Below are 15,023 nucleotides of genomic sequence, written 5' to 3'. Positions count from 1 at the left end.
TTGGGGAGGGAACTAACAGCTGGAAGAGCTCTCTAACTCCTCCTGCTTCCTATGAGCTCGAAAAGTTGAAGGCAACATCAACACGACTAAAGAGCTTAGTCTTGAACAGGGTAGAACACTACAGGCTAGCTTTAACCGAAGGGAGAAAACAGGTGTAGTAAGAGAGAGCAAGGCTTATGGGAAGTTAGAAGGTAATTCTGACTGAGGGTTTAGGCTATCAGGAAGAGGTGGAACTTGGCTCAGTCCTAAAGTGGAGGCACAGCATATGAGAAGCGGAAGGCCACTACAAGAAATGAGCAAAGGTGGTAACGTGCCCGGAAGCAGCTCGTCCCAGACACTGCACAGACACAGCAGAATCACACGGGGCAGAGCTGAAAGGGGAGAGGTAGGGCTAAATGCACACAACCATGAATTCCCGCCCATGGCTTGGATTTTGATACTCACTCATCAAACAAGTACTTATCTCCAACAGGCCAGACTGTGGGTTAAGCATTAGGGACACAGTGGGGAGCAAAGAGGGACATTGACCTGGTCCCACGGAGCTCAGTGTCTAACAAAGGTAGAAGGACCTATCAGACACGCTGGAGAGGACTGTCACCAACAGAGTTGTACCTAACGTCATTCCGGCTTCAACAGGTAAGATTCATTACATGAGGGAAGAAACAGAAAGATGTCCCTCAGACTCTGGTGTCATCCGAGCAGCAACGGTCACCAGGGAGCAGGAGACACCGGGCAGGGCTCAGGACTTTCCTCTGCCGCTTCCTGGACACCCTTCTGTTCCCAAGCGCTCTCTTCCACCGACAACTTGTCTCCTCCTACACATTCTCGGTCTTCCCTCCCCTCCACAGTCAGCCCTGTATCATGAATTTATGCCATTCATGCATATCACCACGACAGAACTTCTTAGGATAAACAGTATCTTAGAATATATATTCTCATGAAGCAATGCTCAAAAAAAAAAAAAAACCAAATGAATACAATCTTAGTGTTGAAGTAGCCAAGTCTTTGTGTTCACACTGATTCTTACCTCAGGCAACTTGTGCAATGGGAAAAAAACTTTCACATCACAGGCAGAATCAAGATTTCCTTGCCCGGGTTCAATGACGCACTGGATTCTTTCCTTAGTAACCTTCCTTTCAGATCTACCTAATACTCTGTTTTATAGAACTATCAACAAAAGAGAATGGTTGTTCTTAGGTTGCAAAACTACGATTCTACTGAGTTAAAAAATTTCTACAGGGCTTGATGTGATTGCCTAGTAGATAAATTCTTGCCTTGTAACTACTGGCATTCCATATGGGCACTGGTTCATGTCCTGGCTGCTCCACTTCCCATCCACTCCCTGCTTGTGGCCTTGGAGAGCAGTAGAAGGTGGCTTAGCACCTTGGGACCCTGCACCCACGGGCAAGATCCAGAAGAAGCGCCTGGCTCTTGGCTTTGGATCAGCTCAGCTCTGGCCATTGTAGCCACTTGGGGGAGTGACCCAACAGATGGAAGATCTTTCTTTCTGTCTTTCCTTCTTTCTGTAAATCTGACTTTACAGTTAAAAAAAAAACTAAAAAACTCTACAAAAATGTCATTTTGATAACATGGACAAAAAAGTCTAAGCTTTAAAGGAAACCTAAACAACACGGTCATGAGACCCAACAAATAACTAATAGAAAGCTTCTGGAGTTGTGAGGTCAGAAGCAATGCAGAGTGATCAATTTCTCCTTGCCATCTCAATGAACAGAGAATTCCCCGATGCCAACAGCTGCGTCCTGTTCATCTCTGCATCTTCTGGGATTACCCGTTAGCACTCGACCTGGCACACCGCACTCAGAAGGTGAAAGAACACACATTCAGCAATAAAAGAGTACTGGAAAGTAGCCAGCATGCTTTCAGTCACTCCACCTCGGAGCATCTCTTTTTCAGAATGAACTTGGAGAATACTTTTCACACTGTTAGCTGCCTCAGGGGCGAGGAGGGAAGGGAAACAGACTGGACACTGGTCCTTCTTTGACAAAGCCCAAGGACCGGTTGGAATGGGTCACACGCTTGGCACAACGCGACAATCACTAACAGGGAGTGCTCCTGTTCCTGTACTCCTGGTGGTAACTCATGCTCTCTATCACCTGAAAGAGTTCCCCCAGATGCTGTTACCTTCCCACGGCCGAAGCCCCAGGCCTGCACCATCCAGCACACAGTCCCCTTCGGCCCCCCCCCAGCACGCTCGGAAGAACATTTACCTTTTCACCTCTCTCTCTCTCTCTTTCCTTCTCTTCTTTTTTCTTTTTTTTCTCACTGTGCCCGTCCGTGTGGAGGCCAGGCAGTGGAGGGGGAGTGGCAGCGGCGCCAGGGCCCGGGGTGCTGGGAGGAGGGCCAGGTGCGGCAGGCACGTCTCCCCCGGCTGGGGCCACGAGGCCCGAGCTCCTCTTGGATTTGGAGTGCCGCCTCTCTTTGTGCTTCTCCTTGTCCTTCTTCTTTTTGCTCTTCTTCGACTTCTTCTTCTTCTTGATTTCCCGGTAAGAATCATCTATTACCAACTCCCCGGCCTCCAGCTCCCCACCAGAGGACGACTCGGATTCTACTAGGATAGGTTCGAGCCCTGAAAGGTCAAGGTTAGCACTGTGGGATTCTGGGCACTGGGCGGCGTCAGGCCCGCAGCCCTCAGGGCCGGGAGAGGAGTGTGGGTCTGAGGAGGACCTGTGCTTCTTCCGGGCTGTTTTCAAAAAGCTCTGCAGGTCGTGTCCCAGGAGCAAAGCACCTTGCTCGTCCCGAGCGGACTTCTTGGAGGGTTTTTTCACAGTCGCTTGTTGAGAGGGGTACTGAAAAGACTCCTCGTCAACTGAGCCGCTCCCTTTTTCCTTTGGTGAGAGAATGAGTTTCATCTTTAAGCCATCGGGCTCGCGAAGGGTGAGTGTCTCTGTGTTCACATAGAGGGGCTTCATCTTTTTGGGTTTGTGGCAGCCCCCATCTTCCAGAGGGAGCTCCCCACTGCTTCCACTGAGTTTCTTCCTGTGGTGCTCCTTTTTGCTCTCTGAATGACTGGAAGAGCTGGAAGACTTCTCCCCCGGCTTCCTGGGGGGTTTGGCACCTGCCGCCAGCGGGGAAGTGATGGCTTTCAGCAGGTCCATGGCGGTGTCAGCCGACTGCGGGCTGGACTTCTTCTTTTTCTTCTGTGACGATTCCAAAGACGGAATGTCTGGAAATAATGAAGAGAGGTGCTGTCAATGCGACAGGAAGCAACTTCTAACATGTGTCCTCTCTCACCAGAATAGCCAGCTAACACACAAGGAGGCTAACGGTTTGTGGGGAGGGCCTTTCACTGACTGCTAACATTCAGAGATGATGCCCATGGGCTTCTCGGCTTGGTGGAGTCTGCCTCTGACCCTGGAGACAGTTCTTGCCACTAAAGTTGCTTCTTTTCACTGAGTCTTCACGAGCAATCAATGAGCGCACAGCCAGAAGAAAGGACTATAGCTGTGGGATTAAGAGTAGTCACAGCTTAGAGTACAGACAGAACAGATTATCCGTTTCTGTGTGCAGGACAGACCCACTCTGGTAAAAGGTTAGTCTTGTCAGCTATGTTCATACCATAGCTAAGAAAAGTGGTTTTGTGAGTGGATATACACTGGTTGAGACGTGGCCCACAGGTGCAGACCAGAGGGTCCAAGGACTACAAATGACCAAAGGGATGCTAGATAACAACGGGCACAGATAAGTGGATGATTGAGGGGAGAAGGGACCTGGTACCTGGTGTATCACAAATGCAGACTGTTCTTCTATGCTGAATCCTCCAAAATACCAGCCCTCCACCTCTCTCCTCCTTCACACTGGTTTATCGGCACTCAGAACAAGAACCACTGTCCTGTTAAATAGGCCACTGAGTCAGCAACATCTGGATCCCTTGCCCCTACCCCGACTCCAAGAAGCAGAGATGTGCTCATCCCACCTGCTGCCCCTCCCCAGCCTCACCTCCATAGTAGTAGTCATCAGAGGAGTGCTTCCTCTTCTTCTTGTGCGTGTCCGTCCCCAGGAAGTAAAGTTCACTGTCCTGCAAGTAAGGAGGAAGAGCTGACCAGTTGTTAACACGATGAGGCTAACACAGCTTGGACTGCTCGGCGCTTTGATGATCACAGACTTTGGGAAGAAACAGTACAGGAATGAACAGATGAGAACTTTCATTCTTTTCTAATGTTTTAAGTAAACACTTTCTTCTCCAAATGTTAGGAAATACGGTAAGAAGTGGTTTAAAGCATCCCTAACTCAACTGTTTAGAACCTACCTTTAGTTTCTTCTTGGAAGAATTCCTGACCTGAGCAGCGATTTCTTCCTCTTCCCTCAAAAAGTCTTTGTAAGACCGTTTCTTTTCTCGTTGGCTTCGGCCGGCTGCGAGTCCGATGTCCTCAAAGCTGTGGTCCCCGTCAAAGCAATCTGAGAGGCACAGGTTCATTGGGGAAAGGAGATGAGAAAGTCAAGTAAGTAGTGATCAAATCACCGTGCTTGTAATGCAATGGTCCCTCTATTTCCAAATCACAATGTGGCACAAAATCCACTGGGATGCAGAGCTAGGCTCAGGGCACAGGACATTTCTTGATGACCTGGCTGCAAACACAAGAACCAAACCTGAACACCACCACTTCCATGCTATGCAAAGGCCCAGTGTGTAGCCCTCGGGCCTGGATTCTTAGTCGCGATGTAGCAGGTGGACAGAAGTGCAGAGGTAAGGCTGGAAAGCGTAAGGATTAATGTGCTGTGCTGCTCTGTGGGGGTCCAGTGTGTGATTCCTATCCCAGACTCCTGCACACTGGAGCTGGCAAGGACCACGAGTGCTGCAGGGGCTCACCCCGGTGGACTAAGAGACTCCTACTTCCGACTCGGGTGCTGGAATCCCTGACTTGGGTTTCGTCTCCATGGACCCGGTCTGGAGACGACGTGGAGGCTGGGTGTCCTAAGCGTGCTCTGGACCATCGCGTGGGAGGCTGCAGGGACTGGCGAGGACACCCCCTCTGGAATGCTTCTCAGATTAAGGGGCCATACCTTCTTTCTTCAGGGAGTCATCATAAGCCATGGCGGTCCTGCAGGGCCTTTGAGAATGTGCCACTGTGTCCAGGCGCCTTCCCGTCTACAGGACCAGGCCTGAGGAACAAAGAAGGAGAACCTTCCTGTAATGCGACATCACCGTGGGAAGCAACCTTCCAGACGGAAACGTGCAGCGCTCCAAAGGCTGGCTGCAAGGGCAGCAAGAAACCAAGGAGTGTCTTGTCACCTCCTCACGTTCTCTTTAAATATACTGGGATCAAAACCGCAGGAAGTATGCTGGGCTTAATTAGATTTGATTCATGAATTAAAGCGGTCTCTTGGGGACGTATATGAAATACTTTCCATATTTAAAAAAAAAAAAAAAGACTTCCAAAATGGCTGAGAATTTCTGAACTGCCAACAGGACTGTAACACCGAGACAGGTAAAAACCGACGTTAAGCCAGAGGGAAAGGTTTAATCCTGGTTACAAAATGCACAGATAAAGCAAGATGCAGAAAAAGAGATTACTCAAGACACTTGGAAGACTACAAAGTCCTGCCCACTGGGCTGGCCAAATGATACAATCTATTGCAGTGCAGTTTAAGCAGTGAAGACGGCAGTAGGATATGGATATTACAGCTCTGTAGAGCACCACAGTCTTTTCTCGCTTTTTCTATGCACTGTACTGGGCTATATGAATTTGCTCAAACCCATACATTGCAAAAGTAGGAATACTTTTTACATTGGTTGGCTATAGGGCAGCTGGACACTAACAAGTCCTTCTTAGAGGCCAGATGAAAATAGGGACAAGCCTCGTCTGCTCACTCCTGCTGACACTGACATGATTAGTAAGCTTTTTCATGAATTACAAGTTACAGTGGATGTGCCCAGTACTATGCTGGACTCTGGGGCGCCCATCGTGATTGGCAGGTGGCATTGCCACACACTGCACAGAAAGGTGGGCTCTTCAGGGCCTTTCCCGAGAAGCACTGTCACAGGTTCTGCAGAGAAAAGTCTGCAGGAAATCGTAAAACGCTCTCCAGTTGGTCAAACGCTTAACAGCTGATCTTCTTTGGTCATCTGTTTAAATTTTAACTTGCTTTTATTTTCATAATGGGAGTTAGAAATATTGAAGGCCATTTCAACTCCTCTCGGAGAGCTGTGGATGATACTGTAGCACATCACGTAAAAAATGAATCCAGTTAGCAAAACAAACTTTTATATAATGATTACATTAAACAAAAAAAAAAAAGTAGGGCGGAGGGAGAACAATTCCTTACAGAAGCCAGGTAAAGCACGATGCGCAGGAGAACAAAGTCAAAAGCCAAAATGGAGTGCTGAATGACCTGTGAGTAAGATCACCAACAGGGACATAAAAAGGCATTTCTTCACCTCTCTGGGAAGTGAAATGAGTAACAGATTTGCTCAAGGTAAGAAGAGCTGGAGTGAAGCAAAGAAACGGAATTAACTAGACTGTTCCATAGATAAACTGCAGGACTACCTACCCTTCGATTCTTTTCCTAGGAAACGAAGGGACTGCAAGTCCAGGCCTCACATAAGACACAAGGAGACAGGCCCAGGACGCAGCTGGCGCTCTACGTCCAGTGCAAACTATTCTTTCCTTCCCATCCCAGTTGTTCTGACTCCAAAAGGGGTGAAGGCTCGGGAGAGGAAAGGTCCTAGGGCGTCACACTTGTCATCTGAGAACTGCATATCCCCCCTGCGGCACTCTAATCCTGAGTTTATTAGAAAATCAGATGCATCACATCAGTTTTCCAGTTTGATGATGACAAGAGCTATACTTGAGGCCTTAAATTAAACACTTTGCGTGCCAAATGAATTCTGGCAAGGAATGTTGGATACAAAGGCAAAAAGTTCTCCATTAGGCAATGTCATAAACAAAGCCATCAATCTAGCGTCAATAACAAAATTCGGCTGTGAATGAGCTCAGAGGCCGACCCTGAGATCTCTAAGCAAGCCTTCCCTTTGGGAAAGCCAACGCTAACATACACCACAGCTGGGCAATGTAACAACAATAGGAGGTGCCTCGGAAGACAGTACGAGAAAAGCCACTGACTCACTGAATACAGAAAGGCTCCCACGGTCTCATTGACTATCTTGGAAAAGCAGGCAGGGGCCCACACAACTAGCATTGTGTACCAGAATTAGGCCTGCTATTTCAAGTTTCTTAACAACCCCAAGGAACATTTTATAAATTAGTAACCTTTGGGGAAAATGAATGGGGACTGACAAGAAGTCCCAAGAGTTGGGGCAGCTGAGAGCTTGAAAAGCCCAACGTGGTGGACTCCCTCCCTCAAGGCCTGGCTGACTGGTGGGCCCTGCATTTCCAGGTTCCTTGAAACCAGGGTCACACTGCAGCTCAGAGGTCTGTTTTGGGTGTTGACTCGAGAGAAGAAAGACGGTACCAGAGAAGGAAGTCTCATGCAAGAGCGGGGCAGGAAGGTCAAGTTCAGGCAACACTGACATTGGATGGGATAAACCCTTGCTGTTCCCTCCTTCCAGGTCTCGAGTACTACCCATGACCAATTTAGCGTTCAGGGTTTGGCCACACACTGCAAGGATTAGTGAAAAGGAAAAACACTAGGCTTGATTCCCACATTAGAAGACAGGTCACAATTACATTTTTGTTGGCACATGTCAAACAGGTTATGAAAATTCATCCTCCTGAATTCCACCATTATAAATGTCGATTTGGCAACTCCAAGGAGGGGATGGATTTTATAGGGATGCTCTTCTCAGTGTGCTAAGGGATGACGGTTTAGGTTCGTTCTTTCATATCATTTATGGAATAAGCCACGTTTTTTAAAAATGATTTTTAGTGAAATGTGCTTATGACTAAACGGCTCTCATGGGACTGGTCTTGAGGATATGAACTTGTATGTCCACAGATGCCACACTCAGGCACTCAGAGCAGGATCAAAGTGACTGGGAGAAAAACGAAATGCATCAGATGCAGTGTTGATGTTGCTTTGGAAATTCCAATCCTAAACACAGGAAAAGCTTCAGAAGGTGAGTTGGGAGGGGGTATGCACCCCCGGGGTCTCTCTAGCAATCTTCACGCCAGGACTAGAAGTGAATCTTGGAAAAAAAAAAAAAAGAGAGAGAGAATCCAGGAGTGCCACTAAACAGGCTGCAGGCGAAGCCTTAAGATGTAGTCTGGGCCAGGCGGGCGGCAGCCGGGGACACAGCATCCCTCGCCGTCACCTTGCCACATCACCAGAGGTCGCACGTTCCACTCTTGCCACTTGTAGACACTTCGTTGACTTCCCCCTAGGAGAGGAGCAGGTGCTGTCTTGTCATTCTCCACGAGCCTTCCTCCCATGGCCAAGCACGGCGAATTCCTGCCACTCCACGGACCTACCTAAGCAGCACTCACAGCCCCTGCCAGCTCGGGAAGCTTGCAGGGAGCCCGCAGCCTGCGATGGGGACGGAACCACGACCACCGCACAGATCGGCTGACAACACAAATCCCTCAGAGAACAGCGATACAAAATCTGACAAGCCGCCTCGATCAACAGGCTTTATTTTTGATTCAGTTTTTTTTTTTTTTAAAACTTATTCTGCTGTGAGCCACCAACTCAGCCAACAGAAAGGAGGGAGGCAGATTTTTTCTTTTGCATGAGACAAAAATAAAATAAAATAAAATAAAATAAAATAAATAAAAAACAGTGACTCTACAAGTAGTTGTGGAGGGAAAATGGGCCGGTGGAGATAGGAGACTGCCTCCTAGGAAGGCGCGATCGAAGTGGAAGCACGCAAAGAATACACACCATCCCAGGTTATGTATCCCAACTGCCGCCCCGGGACCACTGCTTTCTCTCTCTCTCTTTTTATTTTGTGGTCCCCACAGCAAACCAATGGGAGCCAGCAGGTTCGCAGCAACAGCTAGTTCCACGGAGCTGTGCGAAGAGGAGAAGCCAGCCCAGGAGCCGGCTCCGGGGAACCTGGCACCTGACAGCCCCACGGACCCCCACGGCGGCCGGCATCCCCCCAGCCGCCGCCCGCCCCGGCCCGCCCGGTGCCCGCGTCCCCGCCGGCCTCCCGGCGCCCCCGAGGGCGGAGACGGCCCGCGCAGGAGGAGGGGCGGCCCCGGCCCGCAGGCCCCCTCCCGGCCCCGCAGCTTTCCCGCCTTCCCCGTTTGAACAGCTCCCCGCCCGCCTTCCTCCTCCGGCCCCGCTCCGGCTCCTTCCCCAAGGCGGCCGCGGCCGCTCACTCCAGTCACCGGCTCGGCCCTCGGGCTAGGCCTCGCCGGGCCCGGGGCGCCCCCGCGGCAGTGTCGCGGGCCCAGGGCGGCGGGCGGCGACAGGGCGGGGCCGCTGTTGCCTCAGGGTGGGAGCCCAGCCCGGCCTCGTGGGGGCTCCGTGCGCCGCTACCTTCACTCGGCTCGCCCGGATCCCGCCTCGGCGCCGCCGACCGCCGCCATCTTGGAGAAGCAGAGAAAGCGCGAGCGGCCAGGGAGCCTCAGTCGAGCTCAGAGCGCAGACTCCGGCTCCGGAGGGGGAATCCCGCTCGAGCGAGAGCGCCGAGCGCATCGAATAAGAACTCCGCGCTTGCTGAGCTCGGAGCTGGTCTTGGAATTGCCCTGAGCCGGGCTCGGACTGGAGGCGTTGCGAACAGGTCCTTTGGTCTTCACTCTGTATTCCAGTGAGGTCGTTTTTATGTCTTATGTCAAATAGGCTCGGATATGAATGACTTTTCTAGTTGGAATGGGAGACGGGATACTGCCTCTGATACTTAATGCGTTGCGTTTCCCAAAAGCCTATGCAGTTTCTTTAAGATAATTAAACGCAGCAGTTTCCCCTCTTTGCAAATCCCAGGTCTGTGCGGACTAATAGTAGAAAGGCTTATCTGGAATCCCAGCACCTACATTTGGATATTTGGCCTGGACCCCTCTGTCTTTGTTGACTGTGCCCTGTAAAATAATTTGCTGTTCATTATAGTTCGTTAACGTTTAGAGGCAGTCTTCCATGAGATGGAGAGATTTACTTATAGGCGAGAGCTGAATTTATGAATTTGGGCCAATGAGTAGAAACGGCAGTGCAGAACTTAGCTCAAGCAGGAGGACCTGGGTGGCTTGCCCAGTTGAGTACAGTACAACGGGCCGCAGGTGAGCAGCGGTGAGCATCCTGCTCTGTCACAGAGCAGAAAATACCGTAGTTACTGCAGAGCAGACAGGTTCCAGATAGAGACTGGCTTCTAAATGCCATTGACCTCCACGCATAAGCCCGTGTGGTGGTGCAAGAACCACCGCTTCTCTCTTCTGTGCAAGCCGGCAGGGTTGCCTGTGTGTCATGTGCATTCATGAGGCTCTCCCACGTCCACACAGCTTCAGGAAAGGCGGTCTGGGCCTTATCATGGGGAGTGGCGTGGTGTGGTAGCACAGACAGGGGGCCATTCCTGGTGGAAGGGCTCGGAGGGACTCAGCGTCTCGTCATGTCCTCGGAATGACAAGCAGTGGCATTTGCCAGCGTGTGGCATCATCCGTTCCTGGGAACCCTAGGGGAGACTACTGTAGGTTGAGCTGTTATCACCCATGACTTATATGGTACTATATCGTATGGCGCTGCACTCGTGTGTAATTGAATCAGATCCGTAAGTAGTTTTTTGGTAACAACTTGTATTTCACAACTTCCTTGGCTTCACCAGCTGCTGCGGTTCTGGATTCAGGTCGGGGAAGGGTGGCCCAGGTGGAATCAGGTACGCTTCCGGGTTGAGGGGGTGTGGGAGGTGGGGTCACAGTCATCAACACCCAGGGCCTGAGTATGGAAGAGGAGGTGTTCCCCGGACGGAGACAGCTCCGTGGCACTGCAGGAAGTTCCCCTGGAGTCGTTGGCTGTGATGCTCAGCCCGTGTGAGCGGAGATGCTACCCCAGGCCGGGGAAGGACCAGCTCGAGAGGGTCAGAGCGCCCGGCTCAGGCAGTGCTGGGAGCAGTGTGGATCTCCAACAGCCGAGGTGCGACTGCCAGTGGATCACTTGGTAATGATCACTTAGGCTAGAGGCAGCCACGAGCCCGCCTGGCAAAGCTTCAACACGAGTTTTGAAGTGATCCAACTACCTTGATGTCTGTATCAGAGGACAGAGCCTCAAGCTTATCCATGAAAAGTGCCAAGCATGGAGAGTAGCAGGGAAGCAAGAACAGACAGGGTAGAAAAAGCCGTTGCTGCAAACAGGTCTAGAAAAGACACGACGATACAATTAGAAACAGTCAATAGGGGCTGCTGCTGTGGCATAGCAAGCTAAGTTTCTACCTAGGGTGCTGGCATCCCATATGGGCATAGGTTCAGATCCCAGTTCTACCTTCCTCTTTTTTTACAAGAAGAAGGAATGTGGGAAATGGGGTTTTCAAAGGTTCATTTACTTTTATTGGAAATGTAGATCAGATTTACAGAGAGAAGGAGAGACAGAGAAAGATCTTCCACTCACTAGTTCACTCTCCAAATGACTGCATCGGCTGGAGTTCAGCTGATCTGAAGCCAGGAGTCAGAAGCTTCTTCTGGGTCTCCCATATGGGTGCAGAGTCCCAAGACCTTATGCCATCCTTTATTGCTTTCCCAGGCCGTAAACAGGGGGCTGAATGGGAAGTGGAGCAGCTGGGACATGAACCGGCACCCATATGGGATCCTAACACTTGTAACGTGAGGACTGAACCATTGAGCCATCGTGTTGGGCTTTCAACTGCTCCACTTTTGATCTAGCTCCTTGCTAACGCATCTGGAAAAAGCAGTGGAAGATGGCCCAAGTACTGAACCTGTGCACCCATGTATCAGATTCAGCTAAAGTTTCTGCATCATAGTTTTGGACCGTCCTAGCTCTGGCCGTTGCAGCCATTTGGGGAGTGAACCGGTGGGTGAAAGATCACCCTCCTTTTTTCTCCCTCTCTCTGTACTGCCTTTCCAATAACAATAAAAAAAAATTATGTCCAAGAAGGTGCACGAAGCGGGGATTAAGCACATTAAACAGAGACATGAAAGATAGAAAAGAGATTCAGGGAACAGTGGTTCTGGGAGGAAGAACTAACTATTGTTTTTCCTATTTATCTTGCCAAGTGTAGTTAAAAGCCCTGGACTTGCACTAGCAAAATGCTGAAAGGTGGAGAGCAGGTGGCTCAACCAGGAGCCTGGGACCTAAAGTAAAACCTCGTGAGATAAATTCCCTGGAGATTTTTTTTTTCCCTGATGTGTAGTAGACCAGGTGCTGGAGAAGTAGAAAAGCTCTTGGGGAAAAAAAAATGACAGGGCAGACAAGGAAGTCTCAACAGATATATGCTCTTGGCAGCTAGAGGGCCAAAGACGTACCAACCCAGGAAAAGAGAGAGCTTTTAGAAAGAATGGCTCTGTGCCAGTCACACACCCCGGAAGAACTTGTAGCTCCACACAACCCGTGCCCCTAAACGTTGAATGGGGAACCTGGTTCTCCACCCTCACCAAGCACCCCAACCCTCCTCCCTCTACTCCATTCCGAGCCCCAGGTGGTATTGATGGCTGCCAGCTTAGACGCAGAATTCGTGGGGAGCCCAGACTTCAACCACCCCAGCTGTGAGACCCCAGTAATGAGACACCCTTCTTGTCTGGCATGGAGTTAGAGGAGATCTAACAGGGAGTGAAGACCTTCACGGCACCCTACACCCTGGAGTGAGTGGAGGCCGGGTAGAGAGCAGTAAGGAGAGAGATCATGTGGGGGACGTGGTGTGAGGCACCCCTACATCTCCGATCTAGGCAGATAGCAGCAGAATGCTAACACAGTGCCAGAACTGCTTCTGCCGTGGTGGCAACCTGCACTTCTAACTTTAGTTGCCAGAAAGGAGCTGTGGGGTCAGATGCAGGCAACTATGTAAAAGGCTGAAGTAAGATCCAGAGTCTCATGATACACCGCTCGGAGCATGCCAGGCTTGATGGCAAGTCACCCAGCACACCAGGCAGATCCAGAGTGGGATGAGAACGGACACTGAGCAGATGCCAACAGTAGGATGGCAGCGATCTCATTCCAGCAGGCACCACGGTGTGGTGAAGTAGATGGAAAATATTGAGTCTCAGCAAAGAAGCCACTGAATGATGATAGAGCATTTCTGAGAAAGAGAGAGCGACTTAAATGGTTGCAGTGGCCAGGGTTCGTTCAGGTCAAAGGAGACTGGAACTCCGTCCAGCTTCCCTTCATAGAAACCAGGTGCCAAAGTACTTGGACTCTCTTCTGCTGCCTTCCCAGGTGCATCAGGAGTGAGCTGCATAGAAGGAAAACAGTGGGGAGACTTGGTCTGAATTCTTAGAAGTGTCAATGGCATGAAGAGGGCAGGCAGGTGGCCAAGGCTGGGAAGGCATTCAGCTCCATCCAATGAGTGATCCTGAATCTCCTTATGGGCAGAGCACCCCACGGAGGCAACTGGTCCCGATTTCAGTCACTGAACTGTGGTGTTGTGGGAGCATGCCCTGGTTTATAGGACCATGCACTGCACTGGTGGGAGCAGCGGAAGCCCACTTCTGTGCTGAAATGGAAGTAGCTTGCAAGATGATGTCCTGCTCAGAGACAGTTCTTGCTGTTTCTCACCTTGGCAGTGACGTGAACGCGATACACAGGTGCCGTGGAAACCACATGTGCAATTGTGAATTTTGATCTTTTTTTTTTCCCCCAAGCTGGCAACAGGCGACACAATATGAGGGTATTTCAAAAAGTTTGAGACAAATGGAATGAGAATGTAGTTTTATTTCGGTGCAAAGCATTTTGCTACCTATGCGTACAAGGGGTCATCAGAAAGCTCGTGGGCGTGCATGTGAGCAAAGTATGATGCGTGCCTGGGGAGAGCGTGGTGGCTCCTAGGTGAGGCTGCTGTGCCTGGGGAGAGCGTGGTGGCTCCTAGGTGAGGCTGCTGTGCCTGGGGAGAGCGTGGTGGCTCCTAGGTGAGGCTGCTGTGCCTGGGGAGAGCGTGGTGGCTCCTAGGTGAGGCTGCTGTGCCTGGGGAGAGCGTGGTGGCTCCTAGGTGAGGCTGCTGTGCCTGGGGAGAGCGTGGTGGCTCCTAGGTGAGGCTGCTGTGCCTGGGGAGAGCGTGGTGGCTCCTAGGTGAGACTGCTGCTGGGGACGCCCGCATTCCATGGTGGAGTGCCTGGCTCTGGTTCTACTCCCGCCTTTGATGAGCGTTATGATGGCGGGTCAGGCAGATCACGACCCACGTGCTTGGGTCCCTGCCACCCACGTGGGAGATCTGCCTGGAATTCTAAGTTACTTGGCTTTGGTCTTGCCCAGTCCTGACTGTTGCAGGTATTAGGGGAATGAACCGCAAAGTGGATGGAACAGCTTTCTTTCTGTGTTTTCCCTTCCCTCACTGTCACTCTGACTTTAAGATCAAGAAATATATATTTTTAAAGATTTATTTATTTATTGGAAAGTCAGATACACAGAGAGGAGGAGAGACAGAGAGGAAGATCGTCCGTCCGATGATTCACTCCCCAAGTGAGCGCACAGCAGCCGATGCTATGCCAATCCGAAGCCAGGAGCCAGGAACTTCTTCCAGGTATCCCACATGGGTGCAGGGTCCCAAAGCTTTGGGCCGTCCTCTACTGCTTTCCCAGGCCACAAGCAGGGAGCTGGATGGAAAGTGGAGCTGCCAGGATTAGAACCGGTGCTCTATGGGATCCTAGCGCGTTCAAGGCGAGGACTTTAGCCACTAGGCCACGTCGCTGGGCCCAAGTAATATTTTTAAACGTGTGGATGTCGAATTGTTTTTTTCTTTGCACCCAAATCAACTTGTGTTTCCATTTCGTCTTTCTGAACTGTTTGAAGTATGCTTGTCCCTTCTGAGCAGCGCGTGTAGCTCCCAGGCAGCTCTGGTCGGACAGGAAATGGCTCGGAGTCCACAGCTTGCCCTGTTGTTAGGCTGAGGATGTTCCGTTGCCAAGGTGCAGTCAGTGTGTTTTCTACTAGTGTATTTTCAGCTTACGATGGGTTTACTGGGATGTAAGTTGCAAGTCGAGGAGCATCTGCATGAAGAGAGGGTTAGTGAGGCT

The 15,023-nt window shown here is 50.7% G+C and overlaps 1 protein-coding gene across 2 annotated transcripts in view; it reads right to left on the bottom strand.

Annotated features, from left to right (window-relative positions):
- Positions 1 to 8,961, bottom strand: part of HMGXB4 (HMG-box containing 4) — a 30,350-nt gene extending 21,389 nt beyond the window's left edge. The window contains exons 1-5 of one of the 2 annotated variants that reach the window (XM_040985180.1): positions 7,647 to 8,961; positions 5,023 to 5,121; positions 4,268 to 4,416; positions 3,958 to 4,036; positions 2,229 to 3,184 (exon numbers count right to left, since the gene is read on the bottom strand). In XM_040985180.1, the coding sequence (XP_040841114.1) occupies positions 2,229 to 3,184; positions 3,958 to 4,036; positions 4,268 to 4,416; positions 5,023 to 5,053 (1,215 nt within the window). In that variant the 5' untranslated portion in view covers positions 5,054 to 5,121; positions 7,647 to 8,961. Of the gene's footprint in view, positions 1 to 2,228; positions 3,185 to 3,735; positions 3,851 to 3,957; positions 4,037 to 4,267; positions 4,417 to 5,022; positions 5,122 to 7,646 lie in introns of those variants that run through there. The other variant, XM_040985187.1, reaches the window with a different exon arrangement.
- Positions 8,962 to 15,023: the final 6,062 nt, after the last annotated feature.

This window comes from Ochotona curzoniae, unplaced genomic scaffold, assembly GCF_017591425.1.
Source record: "Ochotona curzoniae isolate NIBS_2020 unplaced genomic scaffold, NIBS_Ocur_1.0 contig_1014, whole genome shotgun sequence".
NCBI classification, from domain to species: domain Eukaryota; kingdom Metazoa; phylum Chordata; class Mammalia; order Lagomorpha; family Ochotonidae; genus Ochotona; species Ochotona curzoniae.
The sequence above is the reverse complement of the archived record's forward strand: the minus strand, read 5'-3'. Positions and strand labels throughout refer to the sequence as shown.